Below are 18,004 nucleotides of genomic sequence, written 5' to 3'. Positions count from 1 at the left end.
CGCGTCATTGTGTTATTTACTAACGCGATCAAATTTAAACGCACCTTGTTCTGCATTGAGGCAAAGAAAAGGAAATGTGTCTGTCACTTCTATGTCACACTAAGCCAATTCATTGGACGGTTACTATACTTTTGAAAAAAGGAAGTATGAATTTGGATAGTTCATAATTTTATTAGATAATCCCATGATGTTTTAATATATAGAACATCACATTGTGTATGATGTATAGTACAATAAAATGTACATTTGTTTCTGTAAAATGGTAGGATAAGCTGAGTATAGAATTTACGTCCTTTAAAGCTACTAAGGAAAAAATATTTAAAAGGGAAAATCACAGCTCAAGGAGCTATGAGCTTATAGGGGTCTCCTGTCAATCAAGTGCTGCTGCAGGAACAAAGCAATGCAGTGGAGGGGAGGTGGTGGTGGTGGTGGTGGAGGTGGGGGGGGCAGCTGAAACATCCCCACTTTCATAATTTCCATTGCAAAGCCTAAACATTTCAACAGTGCATTTGGACATTAGAAACATGCTTGAACGTGAGTGTGTCTTGTTGGTTGATGTCGTGTGTTGGAAAAATACCTAATTTCTCTTGAAAATGGAGGGGCAAGAAGGTTCAAACTAAGCTCAACTCCTCTCCTCAGCAGTAACCTTTATCGTTATTAGTGGTTCTCTGCAAGCCCTCCTCCATTGTCATTCCCTGCAAGGCTTCACTCTAAATCTCTCGCCCACAGCATGAAATAGAGATCAGCTCGAGCTCTTCCGCTGCCGTGCCCTCGGCGTCTGTCTGCTCAGCAGAGGAGCGAAAAAGAATAGCAAAGATAGACACAGTTATACGGTTTCGCTGTCCCCTCGGTGTCCAGAGAACACAAGAGAGGCTGGTTATCACTCCTTCTTTGCTTAATAGGCAGAAGCCACGCCCACACTCACTTTCACCTGGGAAAAAAGACAGATGTCCTCGGCCCTGACAAGTAAACGCCCGCTGCTTTGGGGTTTTCTGTGCGTAGTCAATACCCAACCTCAGTGCCGCCCCTCCCATGCTTTAAGGTGCTGTCCAATTCCTTCCTACTCTTTCCACTTCAGTTTGGATATGTGTCTCTCTAGAAACTCTTTTCAGAAGCGATAGAGGAAAAAAGGAGTTTCATTTTTGACCGTGCTCCAAAAACACTTCATCGTCCTACGTGTAGAGATATGGTGATCATACGTATATTATTTATTTAAAGCCCTCACATCCATCCTTCAGTTCATTCCATTGTTGATATTGACTTCATATGTATCAAAGTTTGCACCTAACCTAACGTGATTCTTGATTTTATGCTTTCTGCTGAATAAGTGAAAAATGCTCAAATTCACATTTCATCGAGGCACGGTATGGTAGGTGCGTGTGTTTCAGTGTGCATGACTGGGCTTCAGTGTACATGTCGTGTGAGGCGGGTACCAGTGGAGGAGAGAATACTCAGGCTGACCTCTGGGCCTCTGTTCCCAGACCCTGGTTCCGGGGGCGGAGGCTGTTTTTCCGGCCCAGTTCTCCTAGCATGGGAGCACAGCGTGGGAGCATGGGGACCGTGGTCGGCCATTAATGTCTCTTATTGCTTCCAGATTGCAGTAGAGATGACGACAGTTCAAGTTCAGCACTCTGCTTACATTTGCAAAACCTCAAGCTGTCCGCCAGCTTGGTTGTGCTCTTTGGCAGCTGCGTGCCCTCTGTGTGTGCCTCCAACACGGTGACCGCTTAGATAAGCCCAGCGTTTATTTGTTGGGAAACTCCACTCCTTTCCAACTCGGTTAGTAGTGTAAATCCGATGTTTTTGTCTCACCAGAAATAGACACTGCGAATGCCTCACCGTCGGCCATGTATTGTGTTGTTTTCCTTTGCAGCACACCCTCACACGTCCTCTTCAGATGTCCTTTCTGCATCCTGAATGGAGACAACAGGTCGTGCGTGATTTTGACGGAACTTAACTTCCTGTGTGTTTCTAGAGGAAAGAGCTCCTACTGGGCAGGAAAAACAGGAAAACATCTCTGTGAAATTGTTGCCTTTGATGTCAAATTGAGATTGGTTTAGATTGGATTAACTCCCTCTTGCCTTTCTCTCTCATTCAGTGTATCTATCTATTTTGGCTATAAGAGGAAGAAAACAGGAGAAGTGGATAACAACTCCTTTCACGTTTGATGTTATAAATTAAATGATAATGTCCATTGCTAGGTTCTATATAGTGATCCAGGCTTTGTTCTGTTGCTGATAATAAGGCATGAGCTGTGTTATAAGATATGAGCTAGTGGTGGGGAACTGAGAAGCGATATGTTTGGATTTACTTCACCACTGGCCACTAAAGCCTTATTAAAGACACTACAATGGGATTATAATGACCACAACATTGAGGCAATTAATCTGACTTGATTTATTCCAAATGGCTGCCCAGCTCAGATAACATTTCACCAGGCAATATGTCTGCAATGGCCTGTCAGTTACATAGATTTGTATTGTTGATGTAATATAACATTGTCACACACGTGGGGCTGCCCGCCTGCTGTTTTTTTAGCATTGAATTGTTTTCAGAGGATTAAAACTGTCCATATAGGGATTCTCAATATCAATTGATCCTTTCAATACACAATATACTTTTATTTCATGCAAACTCGTTTTATAAGTAGCAGATGTAATTGAGAAAATTTATAAACCACTGTTTGGTAATATATTTGACAACTTTAATATATCTATTGGTAATTAAACCAACTGTTTATCTCAGTACTACAGAGCATCATGTAATGATGCATAGAAGAGTAGGAGTGGCTGAGGTGAGTGGAAGGCCGTTAAAGCTAACAGGGACTCTGCAGGGCCCAGCAGTGCTGTGCATATTATTGTGTATATACTGGCTGCGGCTTCGGGGCGGGATGGGAATCGAGCCCCTCCAGGAGGGATGGGAACAGACAAACAAGTACAATAGTTGGTAAAGATTGTACCACACATGCTACGGTAATATCATTTTCTCTACATGTAGGTCCTTATAGCAGCGCTGCAGTTTTATGTTACACTTGCTTATTATTTCTGTTTGCTTTTCTGGTTTATTTCAGGGAGACATTCAGCAACTACTTATTCTGGAAGACCCGCAGGCTGCCGCCAAATACTGTGTAAACTACATACCCGATTGTGACTCCGCTTTGCCCTACAACAGAAAATCCATGTTCCTGCAGGAGGTCAGTACGCCACCAACAGGAGCTGACGCCTACGAAAAAATAAAAATGTATGTTTTACACCGTTTTTTCAGACAACGGATGGAGTACAGCTTTAGGTCACCTTCATTAGTTGCAGACACTAAAGTCCAGTTCTCTCAATTCACCTCAAACACAATTTTGTTGTGTTCATCACATTTTTTAGAAGCCACGTGTTTTATAATACGTTTAACAAAATATGCTGAGCTACTTGCAGAGGCCCTTGTTTCACCAGCAGGTGAAAAGAGTTCAAGTATGTCTATCAATAGAGCGTCTTGTCCCTAAGACGTATGATGACCCGTATGATTTATCAGTGGCCAAGAGCCCCGGCCAAGAGGTCTGAGTACAGGCCAAATGACTGAGTGTTTCAAAGAGACCTGCGATATTAAGACTAAGAAGAAGAAGAAGAAGTGTCTTCTTTTAAATGCAGTCAGCAATGGAGCCTTCTTAAGGTCAGGTTCTCTCTCTCTCTCACCACCGCCAGGTGGCTATAACTCAGACATGATATAATAGCTCCTCCCCTCCTTGCGGCCTGCATAAAAATGGAATCACTCATGGATATGAATGACTGTGTGTTTCTTTGGTGCATGAAAGATAGAGATAAAGGGGAGGGAGCCAACCAGAGTAATGGAGGAAAAGGGATGTGTGGCTGGCCTTCATTTGTTACATTCGTTTCGGCACGGATATCTGTGCGAATGGTCAGTAATTGTCGGAAACAGCTTTATCGGCCATGTATGCGTACGCATAAATGAAATTTTACTCCTGTTACACATTAATCTCAATGTACTGTGCACACAAATAGGCATGGAAATATAATTATAAAAATATTGTTTAAGATTATCCGCCTGAGACGGCCGTAGGGCCGTGATGATAGTCATCCTGGAAATCAACATCTGTCACCTCTCTGACCTACTTCCCGTCCTTCCCCGTCCGACACTGACCTTCAGAAAAATGTTCAGGCCATACATATCACTGACATGCCATGGACATCACTCTGGAGGAACAACTACTTTGTTCACTTTCTAAAGCACATTAAGAATTAGCACCTCTGTAGGATCGTAGACACGGTGACCCCTGACCACTAAAGCCAATATGTCTTCTGCATGGTCTTGAGAGGAAATGACTCTGCATTTGTTTGTCCTGCACCATTTCATGTTTGCTGTAGGTTTTGCCAGCTAAACGGTAATCGCAGTAAGGGTTTGACCCCACAGCTCCATCACTGTCCCTTACTGTTGCCATCATCGTATTTTCATTCACAACAGTATTTGTTTTTCTCTCCATCCTCCACCTGGTACTTCAACTTGCATTCCCATTTTCATAACAGGCCGCCCAACTCGGGTCTGATTTTCTGATGAAAAGTGACCAGCCTGATGAAACAAAGGAGCCCTCCAAAAAGGACAGGAAAGGCAAAAAGAAGAGGGACAAGGGATCTAAAGGCAAACGCAAGGGCAAAGGCAAAGGAAAAGGCAAAGGCAAGAAGGGATCCAGGAAGAAAAAACACCAAGAGGAGGATCTTGAGGACGGCTTCCTCAGAGTGTCCACGACGGCGCCTGACCATCTATCCCAACAAACCTCTCAGCCCACAGATCTGCCAGAAATTAAAAGCCCCCCAGAAACTGTCCTCCCCACTGAAGTGCTGGACAGGACCCTCGCGGAGATGTCCACTCGTGAACCGGACTCTACAACTGTGGTGCCCAGCGCCTTGCCTGAATCAAGGGTTACTGAGGAGGTAGAGAAGTTTACTCGTAGATGTGCTGCCCCCCCACAAACACCTTCCTGCCATTTGCAGTTCTAACTGATTACATAACTAATACCTCCTGACCATAGAGAGCGCTTCTTCCCTCTTTAGTAGCTTCCTGACACCACTAACCGGCACCATTCCTGTCAGCGCTAACACAGCCTTTACGGCAAAAATGAGGATGAATCCTAGATTATAACTTTTTGTTGATCTTACTGTATGACTTTTGCCTGCATGTGTGCTTTTTGTAGAACAAGCTGAAGTGAATCTATGCTCAGAGACCAACTACATCTTCTAAATGATAAATATGCCACAAATGTAAAACAACTCATCATATTGCATATATATATATATATATATATATATATATATATATATATATATATTATACGTGGTTCATATGTGACTTGGAAGTGCTTGCCATTAATGACAAGAGCTCAGTGTCCGCTGGTTCATCTTTGCCGTGACTCATTTGAGCCCGACTGTTGGCCTGCAGGAGGACAAGCAGGTGAAGAGACTAGTTAAAGAGAAGCATGGCGATGACCTCTACGACGACCTCTATGACAATCCATCAGTTGCCACGGTAACAGAAGGCCTGAATGTTACTGAATACGAGGTAGGTTAAATGCTAATTCTAGACATGCTTTCACCTCAGCCCAGAGACACTAAGAGCTTATTTTGGTATTCACTACACATACATGGAGTTTCTTTTCCATTCCTTAGCAGATTCTTGAATATGAGGATTACAAGAATGCCACACAGTCGGAGTATGAAGAGTACGAGGTATACGACAGCGGTTTTGAATTCGCAGAGCGGGAAAGAGCAGAGACGTGGGATGGGGAGGTAAATGTCATACATCAAGAGAGTGGCCACATCTTCAATTGCATGTGTCAAGTGATTTCTAACAATTCACATCTATTCACTTCTCTCCCTCAGGAAAACCGCAGAGCTGAGAAGGGCCAGAAGGGAGAGCCAGCTATAATTGAGTCGGTGAGATTCAACTGACATTTCATGAATATCCCAGTAGCTTTAGTTAGGAGCATTAGTTTATACTCTCCTAATATACATTTCATTCCATCTGTGCTCGTTTCCAGGGTACATTAGTGGATGGACCTCCGGGTCTGCCAGGGCTACAGGTAAGCTTATTCAATCTGAACACAGATAAAAAAAGTAAATGTGTCTCTGTGGTTAAACACGTTGTGGCAAACTATTACATAAGCAGCAACTATCCAGATGTGTGCAAAATATAGAGAATTCCAGCCTTCAGGACGGAATGTGGTGTTTTCAAAAACGGGGTTTTTAGCGGTGACGACAATAAGAAAGCACCCCTGCGTTATAATCCAATTCATGATGGCATTTTCGTAACACTTCATGAGGTGATTTAATTAAAAAACTACATAAAGAAGAATATGAAAAGTAAAAAAAATAAAAAGGGAAATTTGTCAAGCGGATTAGGGTTTGGAATAGTATGCAGAGGATTATCCTTTTAAAAACTAAGCCACGATGTTCTACAAGGTTTGTTTGTGTTGTCAATGTTTCCTCCGCAGGGTCTCACTGGCCCAGCTGGACCAACAGGCCCTCCAGGACCCAGGGGAGATACTGGTGAATCGGTGAGTGTGGCTTAGGCCTGGGCTCATTGGGTTGGATTGATTCCAGTTTGACCCCGCTGTGGGACAGGGATGTTGATTGACTGTGACCTAACAATGGAACATGTCCAATTCTGAACTGAACATTAAGCCTTCAGAGACTGATGATGACTCACACATACATGTAACCGGATTTTCATTTGCACGCACGATTGCCCTAATATGTGTTTTTGTCAGTGATTCATCACCATTGAACACACACACACATACGCTGTTTTTAAAGCAAAATAAAAAGGTTCACCAATGAGACATAATAATGAAATACGTATATAGTTTTAAACACCCTTGCTTCTCTTTTCCTTGAAGTGTCCTTTGTTTGACAACTGGCAGCATCTTTTTTATCACCAATTAGTTACTCTAACTCTCTTGATCGATCTAACTCACATACACGTGCACAAATGCACACACACAGCCGTTCACACACACGCAATATTTTCTTTTTTCCCCATTCATGCAGACTCTTACGCATGCACCTGTACACACGCACACACACACAGACACACACACACACACACACACACATTCACACGTGTCCCCACTGGCACATCAGCCAACTTTTAGCCCTTTCCCTGACCTTCCTTTTCAGGGCCCCCCTGGACTTCCTGGTATCGCTGGGGTTGATGGTATTCCAGGTCCTCCAGGAACGCTGTTGATGCTACCAGTAAGATTTTGCAGCACACTCATGCATGCTCACATGCACACAAAAACCACGCACACGGAGCAAACTATTCCCAATGTGGTGTAGTGACATGACCACAAGGGGGGGCTGTGTGATTGAACTTCATTAACATTTTCAGGGAATCCTGCTGTGGGAACTGATTCCCCTTTTTTCCTTTTGTTGCAGTTCCAGTATGGAGGTGATTCGCAGAAGGGACCAGTGGTGTCTCCGATGGAGGCACAAGCACAGGCTATACTTCAACAGACAAAGGTACACGTCCCGAAAACATGTGCTTTGGTGTCATCTTGAAATATCATAGCAAATGGCATTGTAGTTCTAGGCTATATGAAGACCAATGTATTACATAATAAAAATAAAAGCCTGCATAAACCACCCACTTGTTTTCTTCCTCCAGCTATCATTTAAAGGACCTCCAGGTCCACTTGGTCTAACCGGGCGACCAGGCCCACTGGTGAGGCACAAGGGCTCCCGCAACCGTTAACCTCAACTTCACATTCAAGCTGACCAGGCACCAGCTTCTGCTCTCTCCCTTCAACCTTAACCTCATAAATATGCATGTTCAGGATGTTCAAATTGCTTGTGAAATTCTTGCAGGGTTGCAAAAATAAACAACAAACAGATTTACGACATTTTGTCTTACCCCTATTGTATTAGTTTTGTGGTGAATTTGAGTGAGTAGTTGAATTGCTCTGGTTATTATGCCTAAATGAATGCTTGTTTTTATTTTGCAGGGAGTGCCCGGTCCCACTGGGCTCAAAGGGGACATTGGAGAAAGTGGCCTCCCTGTAAGACCAGACACTATTTTTCCCTCACAGCTATACATTTCCTTTTGTCCTCCTGCCTTTGTGTTATAGATGTTTCAATTTGTCTTCTCTTCCCCTTTTATTATATAGGGACCTCATGGGTTGCAAGGCCCTGCAGGGACTAACGGAAAGCCAGGAAAGAGGGTGTGATATTTTAAATGTTGCAGGTTGCCACACTGAACGTGTATGAGCAGATTTAGTTTAAAGCATACTATAGCATATACATGTATTCCACATAGAACATAGTACGATAAGGCCAGACCTATTTTAACTGTATTGTGTATCACGTAGGGGCGCATGGGAGCTGACGGAGGTCGTGGAGCTCCAGGAGAAACAGGATCCAAGGTCAAATCTGCATTTCAGTTGATAATCTCAGAGCGGCATCAATTATTTTTGTTCCAGCAAAGTATTCAAATCCCTAATGCTTATTTGGATATTAGCTTCAGTCCAACACTGTGAGAATGCCACTTTTCCAGCATTTATACCATATTGCTTGTATTTGGTGTCTAGTTTCCTGTGTTTAGGCAGCAGCGTCTTAGCTTGAAGGGTAGCTCCCAGCTTATTAAATGTATTGACAACAAGGGAACTCAATACTTAACAGTGGCAGCACCAGCTTAGTAAATAAATCAAGCTCCCTTGATGCTGAGTCTTTATCAGTCAAAGCAGCATTTTAGATGACCTAGAGCTAATCTGAAAACTCTGTCTCCCCAACACGTACTCGGAGGAGATGGGTGGCTCTGCCAGGGGAGACTTACGGAACAATTCTGAAAATGTTTACACCTTACCGGATATGTGCGTTTCCGGGATTAATACGCTTGCTTCTCTGTTGCTTTTCAGGGGGACAGGGGCTTTGATGGGCTGCCAGGTCTCCCAGGAGACAAGGGACACAGAGTGAGTTAGACTCTGTAAACTTACTGTAAAGCATTGTCACTGTGTATATTTGATAATTTGGGTACTAATGCTAATACGGCGTGCATCACCATCTTCCACGTCGTATGGCAGGTAACTGCTTGCACACTGTAATCATAATTATTGTCATTTCTATGAAGACAGCGTACACTGAAAAAGCCTCTGCTAGATTCTGCTCCGCTATAAACAGAACAATCCCCAAAATCTTGAGGCTCGTGGCTTTTGCTTTTATGTTGTAGGGTGACAAGGGAAAGCCGGGTCGTCACGGGCCTGATGGAGAGCCAGGAGAAAAGGTGAGGTCACGGTTTTGGGCAGAATGGATTTGCAGTTGAAACAAAGCCTAGAAAAGTGTGTTTTATTTTGTTTTTTAAATAGATTTTTCCATAACTTAAAGGCTAAGAGGGGAAAAGGCTTTCAGGATCAGTGAATCAAATCAAAATATCGTATAGATCAAAGATCAAAGCAGGCTTCACTGAAAAAAGTCATGAACTCTTGAATTTTATTACGATACGCTGGCCTTAGTTCATTCAGCAGAACGGTTTGGAGAATACATGAAAACTACGCAGTGCATCCTGAGTGGAAATATGAAAGATAGAAGCGCTGTCAAGATAGTATCAATCCATTCAGACACTTGGTGGAAATTTGAGAAAGCGCTCTATTAGTCTTTGCTCAAAGATATTTGAGCCTTATCTGTCAGGCAGTGAATTTAATTAATGAGCTATTTTCACAGATAATGTTTCAGGGATATAAATGTAGCCACGGCTGAGGTTGACTTGGAAAGGTGCAGAAGATTTATGTGTTGAATCTGTTTGCGTCTTTGCTAATCCAGGGATCTGATGGACCTGTGGGCCCGAGGGGGCAACCAGGCGAACCCGTGAGTATAGCGTATTTATTGCGTCTCTCCGTGCATAATTCTCAATGCAGTGGATGTATTTATCAGCTCCACGCTTTGCAGGTACACAGAAATACCCTCACACAAAAACCTCTTCCCGAGTGCGGCAACACAGAAATGAGATGATTTCCGCGAGAAACCGCGAGGGGATTGTACCGTAGCAGCGTCGCATTAAGAGAGAAAGGGTCACTGGGAGAGACGTGGAACTTTCTTTCTGTGCGGCTCCGCAGCGAACACTGGTAGATTGGTTATGACTCACACTCTATCTTCTTCCCAGTAGGTGAGGTTGGAGCTCAGCGGGGTTCTTTGCCTCCAAATGGATCACCCGGTGCAGCGAGAAATAGGGTGCCGGAAGACATACTAGGAAAGCCGTGTTAAACGACAAAGATACGAGAAAGGAGGGAATTTTGCCCGTTTTGATGAAAGAGAGAGAGGGAAGGTAAAGTGAGGCAGCCAAAGACAAACAAAGGCGAGGCAGAAATGTGGTTGGTGGTGAAAAAGATAAGAGAAGGATAGAGGAAAGAAGGAGGCAGTCGGAAGGGGAAGAGATAAAATCCTGGCCTGAATGATTATATTTCCATATCAATCACTTCCCTGAAGATCACAGATGTGGCTGTGGAACAGGTGGCTTGGCCAGCCTACAAAGCGAACGGCTGACAAAAACAGAGCGCACAAACACCGGCTAGTGCAGTCTGCGTATACTAGCACATACCAAACCAGATGAGCGCACACACACTTTTCTCTCCACACTTGTGTGTGTCTCTATGTCTCTCTCCTCAGTGCGGATTTATGATTTTGTATTTCACGCTCAAGCCGTCTCATCATGAATGCAGGTTGGCTACTGACTATCTGCTATGTTTTGTCTCCAGGGCTCTCGGGGTCTTATTGGGCCAAGAGGGCCACATGGACCACCTGGGCAACCGGTAAGTCAACATCCCCTTGATCGTGATGATTAGAAGCTATTCAGTCTGTTCATCTCTATAAAAGGGATGTCTGGAATTGTCAATATGCCATTGAAGATAACAACAAAGCTATTGAACCGTTTCCCTTTTTTCAATCAGACTTTTAAATTTCATCCATTATTTTCTGACATCTTGTATTTGTCAGGGTATTCGTGGAACGGATGGAGTACAAGGGTCAAAGGGCAACCTGGTCAGTCCTGTTACTTTCATTGCCTACTGTTGTACATGTAAATAATTGTATGAAAATGAGCTACTGGAGGATCATCTGAAGTGGATTAGTGTGGCCTTCTAGTCAACCAATTAGCCAGTTATGTAATAATAAGCTTGTTACAAAGTGCATGTGAAGGCAGAGTCCGTGACTATTTGTTGTTGTTGTTGTTGTTTTCAGGGTCAAGCTGGAGAGCTAGGGCCCCCAGGTCAGCAGGGGAATCCAGGAGGCCAGGTACTATCCCAATACAATAAAAGGATCCTCTGTATGTAGGAGTTAATCCATTTATTACACATAAGTCATATAGATGCTCTTCAAATTGAACCACCACTTCCAGTTCCATCACACATTTGCGCTCTCATTACATGACACTAAAACGTAGTCCGTATACGAGGCTGTTTGTATTACCTCATTTAAAAACATTGGGGGGGTACAAGGTTCAAACGACAGATTCAAATAATTGAATCATACACAACAAGCGCACATCTACACAAACTTAAGCAAAACGTGAACTCTAAGCCGCAACCTGATCGATGCTGTGTTGCGGTGCAGGGCTTGCCTGGTCCTCAGGGTCCCATTGGATTGCCAGGAGAGAAGGTACGTAGCATGTCTCCTCTTAACTTCAGAATTAAAGCCGTGACCTTCTGGCCCCTGTCATCACATACCCGGGGGAGGCCGGTAGAGCGAGAGAGTACGAACCAACCACTTCTGGCTCTCATTCAGAAGAGAGAGCTAGACAGGAAATCAATACACAAGAAACACACACAGGCCAAACAGACACGAGTGATGGCACTTGGTCAGTGTGCATCATGAGGCTGGACTGATGAAATAAATAAAAAAGTGGGCTTAGTTATTAATACAATATGTTTGGTCAAGGAGCAGCAAAGTGTCGGATGTGGTCTCCAAGGCAGCAGTTCAATTTCAGCCAATCGCAGTTTTCATCCTCCTCTCTGACCAATGCAGGGTCCCCAGGGGAAACAAGGCATGGTGGGACTACCGGGCATTGATGGCCCAACCGTAAGTACAAACAAAATGTAAAACGGCATATAAAGATGCATGTTTGCATGCACACCATTCAATATGCAGCATCTAAGCAGCAGCATTAAGCTCTAATTAATAGAGCATAGTCTCTAATTGATAGAGAGCATACGGCTGTGCCATTATCAGTCAACTCTGAGCTCAAGTGTGAGGACAACGGAATCACTGTTCCACAACGTCAGCCGATTCAGTAAAAGAGACGGAACATTTGGCTCACGTTGTTAATCTTTATAGAGCTGTATACAAGCAAACATCTATGAATACCACATCATAACTAGACGCAGGCGGGCAGCCTCCACGGTAGCCTATTGGATGCTGTACATCTGGTACATAAAATTCCAAATACAAGCTCACACAATATTATACCAGCAGTACAGGTGAAGCTGTCTATGTAGAAGCATGTAAATATCTGTACATACTGTATGAATACTGTTGAAGCGTGTTAATCTATAGTAGCCAAGCGGATTAGATTTTCCACCTAAGCTTTCTGCGGCCGGCTGCCAGTGGAGGAGATACTGGAGGCATTTCTGAAATTGATCCAAAGCAGTATGACATTTAGAAAATAATGAAAGCATCTTCTAACATCAAGGCGATTGCATATTGGCACAATCAAATGAACGTCAGTTGATGCTCCCTGTATTGTTCTGCAACGCTTTGTGACACACAATTATGTTTGTCATGGCGCTTCACTCTAAGTGACGCTGATATTTCCTCTCTTTTCACTGGTTGGCTGCATTTGGATATTTCAATCAAGGAGTGATTCAGTTGTGGTGTATTTAGCGGTGGTACTGAGTCAATCTGATTCCTGTTTTCCTGTTTCAGGGTCATCCAGGAAGAGAGGGACCCGCGGGAGACAAAGGCATCCAAGTGGGTAACTGCAAAATACTGTGCGCTGCAGTGTCATAGAATGATATTATAAATTATGGCCTTTCTTATTATAGTTCACCACATTTAGCTCACTTTCTTTATAATCACCTACAATGTCATCGTCTTCATGGTGCAGGGGGATAAGCTCATTGGAGTCAGCAGCGTGCACTCATCTCTAACATCCATGCTTATTGACAGTTAGGCATTTGATTTTATTAGGGATTCAGGGACTGAGTGCATTGTTTAGTAAAGTGTTGTACATTTGCTGCTGTCTTAGACTAAAGCCTCCTTTCTGTCTTTTCATAAAGGGTTTAATAGGAGCTCAGGGGCCCGCTGGATACCCAGGGCCCCGGGGAGTCAAGGTGAGACATAAATGCATCATGATCTCGGGGGTGATGTCCGCCGGGCTGTTTATTCCCTCGAACATTTCCTTTTGCTGGTATGTCTACAATGTGACGGACAAGCTGTTTGTCTATGAATGACAGGTGACAGGTGGTGGGAAAGCTCCTCGGTTCTGGTAACAACAGAAAGGGGAACATTTGCTGGACGGGAGAGATAGTCAGATAGAGCAGAGCTGTGCGTCTAGGTGTGGAGTACACCGTCATGAAAGTAGTTTGAGTGTGCTTGTATATTGAGGCATTCAAGTGGGGTTGTCATGAAATTGCATCTTGCTTGCTGTTTGTTTTGTCGTACGTCTGGTGTTTCATCTGGTGGTTTAGCTCAACTTCCTTCAGGGGAAGCCTGACCTTGTTGGAAATCATCAGAATAAAATGAGCGTAAGGTCAATGGCTACTCAATGCGAAGCAATGTTAGGTCAAGAGAAAATCAATACACACTTATAAATCATTTCAGTGTTTTATGACAGGGGATTTGTGGAATTGCAGACAGCCAGTGATTTTGTTCACCGTCTTTTATTGAGACGAGACTTGTGAGTGATATAAGATGCTTGTTTTTCATACTTTTTGCAGGGAGGAGAAGGAGTTAGGGGTCTAAAGGGAAGCAAAGGAGAGAAGGTGAGTGAAATATTTGGTGAGTCTTTATTCTTTTGTCAAACTGGGACTGATAGGACACTTGATGACTTACAATGTAATGTAACATCATGAGACAGCCAGGTGTCTCATTAGGTAACAATGGTAACATTTACCATCTCTCCTCATCGCACCACAGGGGGAAGATGGCTTCCCTGGGTCCAAAGGTGATATGGGCATAAAGGGAGACAGGGTGAGCGCGGCCCACAAATCACAAGCCCTTGAATCATTTTTACTGTCATTCTCTACCGGAGTGGAAATAAAATTTGAATTTCCTGTGTGCTTCCATTCTTGACTTTAGGGAGATAACGGAGCTGCTGGTGCTCGCGGAGAGGACGGACCAGAGGGGCCAAAGGGCCAAACGGGACCATTGGGAGATTCAGGAGCTCTTGGGACAGCTGGCGAGAAGGTACATTTAAAAAAAAAAAGAATGTTTGGAATGTGAAATACGCAAAGCCATCAACCTGTGCAAATGAATTATTATCAGGTTAGCCCAATATTATTAAGATGTAATGCAAGGTGTTGTGGTAGCACCTTCTCATTGCATGGGTTTCTGAATATTCCTAACATACTGAATATATGGATTGTGATGCCTTCTCGTTTATCACATCTAGTTGCAGCCGTTATTAGGGGCAAAGCTGCCACTGAACCAGTGTGCATCTTATAAACATTTTATCGTTGTATCATCACCTGATGCATTGATTTGAAGAAATCCTGCTGTATTTGTGCATATATACTCAGTAGTTTGTCATACACATTACATTGTCATTTAGCTGACGCTTTTATCCAAAGCGAATAAGTGCATTCAACCATAGGGGTACAAACTCAGAAGAGCAAGAAACAAGAAGGTGCAATTTCCTCAAATAAGCCAATTTACAATTTGCTATAGATAAGTGGTGTGATAAGTACAATTTAAGTGCTACAATTTGTTCTTAATGAAATGTTTTTTATGAACTTTTCTGCATAATACTTTCTCTGGATTCTTTCTTCCTGCCTCCTTATTTTGCCGCTCTCTCTACAGGGTAAACTTGGTGTGCCCGGATTGCCAGGATACCCCGGAAGGCAAGGTTCTAAGGTGATTTAGCACTAATGACCTTTTATGCTCATATAATGTCTCCTCTGGTTCCTTTCTCAGTCCCTTAAGCAGCAGAATGTGTCTTTGGCTAGACTGTTTCCTCTCTGATTAAAAATAAAACATGATAAATGGCTTATTTAAAAAGTCTATTTCATTAATAGTTAATTAGTGCCATCAATTAATTCATGTTGATGAATGGCGTATTTAAGGCTGTGTTGGGTTCGTGCATTAGATTTGCTTTAATTTGATACAGTAGTTAATTATACGATAATGAGACCTCAGGGGTGACGGGTGATAAATGAATGGCTGAAGCTGATTAACCTCTACGTTTGTCCTCAGGGAACACTCGGCTTCCCTGGAGAGGCCGGGGTCTCAGGAGAGAAAGGACGAAGGGTGAGGACCGCGTGATATTATTCTTTCAGTCTCATCAGCTTCAGATTATGTAAACCTTTCTGTGTGGGAGCTGGTGAATAACTGTTGACCTTCACAACGCAGGGTCCAGCTGGTCAAGCAGGGGCCGGTGGGCAGAGGGGTCCTACTGTGAGTACAGCTATAGTTGCCGTCTCTACACAGACATGTATTTCTCTCTGGATCAAGCTGTATTTGCTCTAATTAGATACCATGGTTCGCCCCCAGCTTGTGGGAGGCCCGTTATTACATCACTGCAGAGTTTCCACCAGATGTGTATCTTCCACCTACAGATAGGTTAAGCATTTGCTAATCAGACTGTTGTTTGGTTTTCCAATAGGGAGCCCGAGGTGTGAGAGGAGCAATGGGGCCCACTGGAAAGCCTGGAGAAAAGGTGAGCTTGGACTGCCGCAGGCAAACACGCGTAACGAAAATGTACACACAGACATTTACAGTCACATAAACACACACCCGGCTGTCTCATGAAGTTTGAATGAATGAGTTGAAAGTGGACGTTGCTGTTCACTTCTGGAGGACAGGCCATCTGGTGCAGTGAGAAGCGACGGTCTGGCAGAGGATCGCTCAGTTTTCACTTTCTCCCTCAAAGAGCATCTTGGTAAAGCCAAAGATTTGTTGGCTGGTAGAAAACTAGAAATTCTTGCGTGGCTCATGTTTTTCTGTGTTTGTGTCTTCTGCCTTGTACGACTCGTAGGGTTCTTCTGGACAAGACGGTCCTCCAGGTTCCCCCGGAGAACAGGTAACCTTTTGCCTCATACTGCAAATACAGTCTCTGAATAGGACCATAGAAGCTGCAATTTATCTGTAGGACAAACACCAGAAACTACGATGTGGGGTTTGAGACAATCTGTGTTATTGTTTCCTAGGGCCCCCAAGGACCACAGGGACAAAACGGTGAACTAGGATCTAGAGGGCCCAATGTGAGTGAGACGTGTGTACTGTAATGTGATTACACTGTGATTTACTATCATCGTTTTCCCTCAAGCAGCTTAAATATGTTAAATCTATGTCAATGTAAGAAAATGTTTCCCTATTAGGGTCCACCCGGAAAAGATGGATTACCGGGTCATCCAGGGCAGAGAGGAGAACCAGTGAGTCCATTTTCAATAAGGCATCACATACTTATACTTTACCTTAGAATTATAATTCTTACCAGCATTCAATTGTCAGAACTGAAAGTCAACAGGACCTACTGCAGGTTGTCAATGCAGAAAAGAAGTCAAAAGCTATGACTTCTGCATGGATGTACTAAAGTCAGAGTACGAGTTTAGAAACCCTACCCCTCTACTAAGATCACTCGCTGCATGCTCATCCCATGTTGACACTGTTTCAACTCTTATTCTTCAGGGCTTCCAAGGAAAAAATGGACCCCCCGGCCCCTCAGGTGTTGTAGGACCACAGGTAAGAGGATTAGCCCGTTATATATTAGTTGATTGTTATGCACACATCAGTTTAGTTAAGACAGCATGTTTTTGTATGACTTGGTTGGTTTCAGGGGAAATCTGGTGAGACAGGACCAACTGGAGACAGAGGCCATCCAGGATCACCAGGACCACCGGGTGAGCACGGCTTACCGGGATCTGCCGGAAAGGAGGGTGCCAAGGTGAGTAGTTTTCATCATAATGTCAGATTCATAATCGCATACCAGCATCTCCTTATTGCTCGGATATTAGATAAAGCCCAAGGACTCTCTCAGTAGTGCCTACTGCATATCTTATTTCCTGAGTCTCATCCCAACTTTTAATCTGCCTATAAATAACAGGGAAAACCTCGTGGTGTTGAGTGTATTATTGCTCATAAAAGATAAATGGCGCTTCTTGGTGTGACTTGCTGGTTGCTGTGATTTATGCCTGCATAAGGCCCTGCTGTCTGCTCGCAAGTGTCCTTTTATCTTATCTCATATATCTTTATGTGTGGTATCCAGGGAGACCCGGGACCATCGGGCGCCTCAGGGAAGAGTGGCCCTGCTGGGCTGCAAGGCTTCAGGGGGAGCAGAGGGACCCCCGGTGTAATGGTAGGGCGAGGACTTTCATATATCTCATCCTCACAATCTGTCACTGTCTACCGGGAAGTTTATTACCTCAGTAATTACCTGAGTAAACATTGCAAACCTGAGTTTATGATCTCACTCTACTTTCAACTCTTCTTGAATACAGGATGATATCTATTCATAGTAAATTATGGTAGTTTTTAGAGTAAAATTGAAAATGAAGCAGGTAATGCTTTTCAGGGCTTGACCTCCTTTTGATTGACAGGTAACTTACACAACATTGTGTGGGAGTTGTCCGCGTTTCAACTTTAACTTTTTTGATTTTAGTTCTTGAAAGTTAATTTAAACATATTATTTGCCCGAAATATCTTATTCAGCATTCGGTAATTACTTTGCCTCATCTACTTACTTTTGAATGTAAGTCGCTTTGGGTAAAAGCGTCAGCTAAATGGCCTGTAATGTAATGTAATGTAATCTACTTGTGTCCCTTCTGGTTGCAAAAGCGACAGCCAAAGTACCAAACTCCTTGCTGCAA

At 43.5% G+C, this 18,004-nt stretch overlaps 1 protein-coding gene across 3 annotated transcripts in view; it reads left to right on the top strand.

The window, feature by feature from the left end:
• The window catches only part of col5a3a (collagen, type V, alpha 3a), a 40,701-nt gene that overhangs the window by 9,072 nt on the left and 13,625 nt on the right, over positions 1-18,004 (top strand). For 2 of the 3 annotated variants that reach the window (XM_040191418.2, XM_040191420.2), the window contains exons 5-40: positions 3,071-3,193; positions 4,533-4,937; positions 5,443-5,562; positions 5,670-5,789; positions 5,883-5,936; positions 6,041-6,082; positions 6,494-6,556; positions 7,179-7,253; positions 7,437-7,520; positions 7,666-7,722; positions 8,003-8,056; positions 8,165-8,218; positions 8,366-8,419; positions 8,912-8,965; positions 9,223-9,276; positions 9,813-9,857; positions 10,745-10,798; positions 10,983-11,027; positions 11,226-11,279; positions 11,598-11,642; positions 12,009-12,062; positions 12,906-12,950; positions 13,259-13,312; positions 13,919-13,963; positions 14,118-14,171; positions 14,280-14,387; positions 15,000-15,053; positions 15,393-15,446; positions 15,549-15,593; positions 15,802-15,855; positions 16,174-16,218; positions 16,346-16,399; positions 16,517-16,570; positions 16,827-16,880; positions 16,975-17,082; positions 17,404-17,493. In XM_040191418.2, the coding sequence (XP_040047352.2) occupies positions 3,071-3,193; positions 4,533-4,937; positions 5,443-5,562; positions 5,670-5,789; positions 5,883-5,936; positions 6,041-6,082; positions 6,494-6,556; positions 7,179-7,253; positions 7,437-7,520; positions 7,666-7,722; positions 8,003-8,056; positions 8,165-8,218; positions 8,366-8,419; positions 8,912-8,965; positions 9,223-9,276; positions 9,813-9,857; positions 10,745-10,798; positions 10,983-11,027; positions 11,226-11,279; positions 11,598-11,642; positions 12,009-12,062; positions 12,906-12,950; positions 13,259-13,312; positions 13,919-13,963; positions 14,118-14,171; positions 14,280-14,387; positions 15,000-15,053; positions 15,393-15,446; positions 15,549-15,593; positions 15,802-15,855; positions 16,174-16,218; positions 16,346-16,399; positions 16,517-16,570; positions 16,827-16,880; positions 16,975-17,082; positions 17,404-17,493 (2,628 nt within the window). The remainder of the gene's footprint in view (positions 1-3,070; positions 3,194-4,532; positions 4,938-5,442; positions 5,563-5,669; positions 5,790-5,882; positions 5,937-6,040; positions 6,083-6,493; positions 6,557-7,178; positions 7,254-7,436; positions 7,521-7,665; positions 7,723-8,002; positions 8,057-8,164; positions 8,219-8,365; positions 8,420-8,911; positions 8,966-9,222; positions 9,277-9,812; positions 9,858-10,744; positions 10,799-10,982; positions 11,028-11,225; positions 11,280-11,597; positions 11,643-12,008; positions 12,063-12,905; positions 12,951-13,258; positions 13,313-13,918; positions 13,964-14,117; positions 14,172-14,279; positions 14,388-14,999; positions 15,054-15,392; positions 15,447-15,548; positions 15,594-15,801; positions 15,856-16,173; positions 16,219-16,345; positions 16,400-16,516; positions 16,571-16,826; positions 16,881-16,974; positions 17,083-17,403; positions 17,494-18,004) is intronic. The other variant, XM_040191419.2, reaches the window with a different exon arrangement.

Source organism: Gasterosteus aculeatus, chromosome 11 (genome assembly GCF_964276395.1).
Source record: "Gasterosteus aculeatus chromosome 11, fGasAcu3.hap1.1, whole genome shotgun sequence".
NCBI classification, from domain to species: Eukaryota; Metazoa; Chordata; class Actinopteri; order Perciformes; family Gasterosteidae; genus Gasterosteus; species Gasterosteus aculeatus.
The sequence above is the reverse complement of the archived record's forward strand: the minus strand, read 5'-3'. Positions and strand labels throughout refer to the sequence as shown.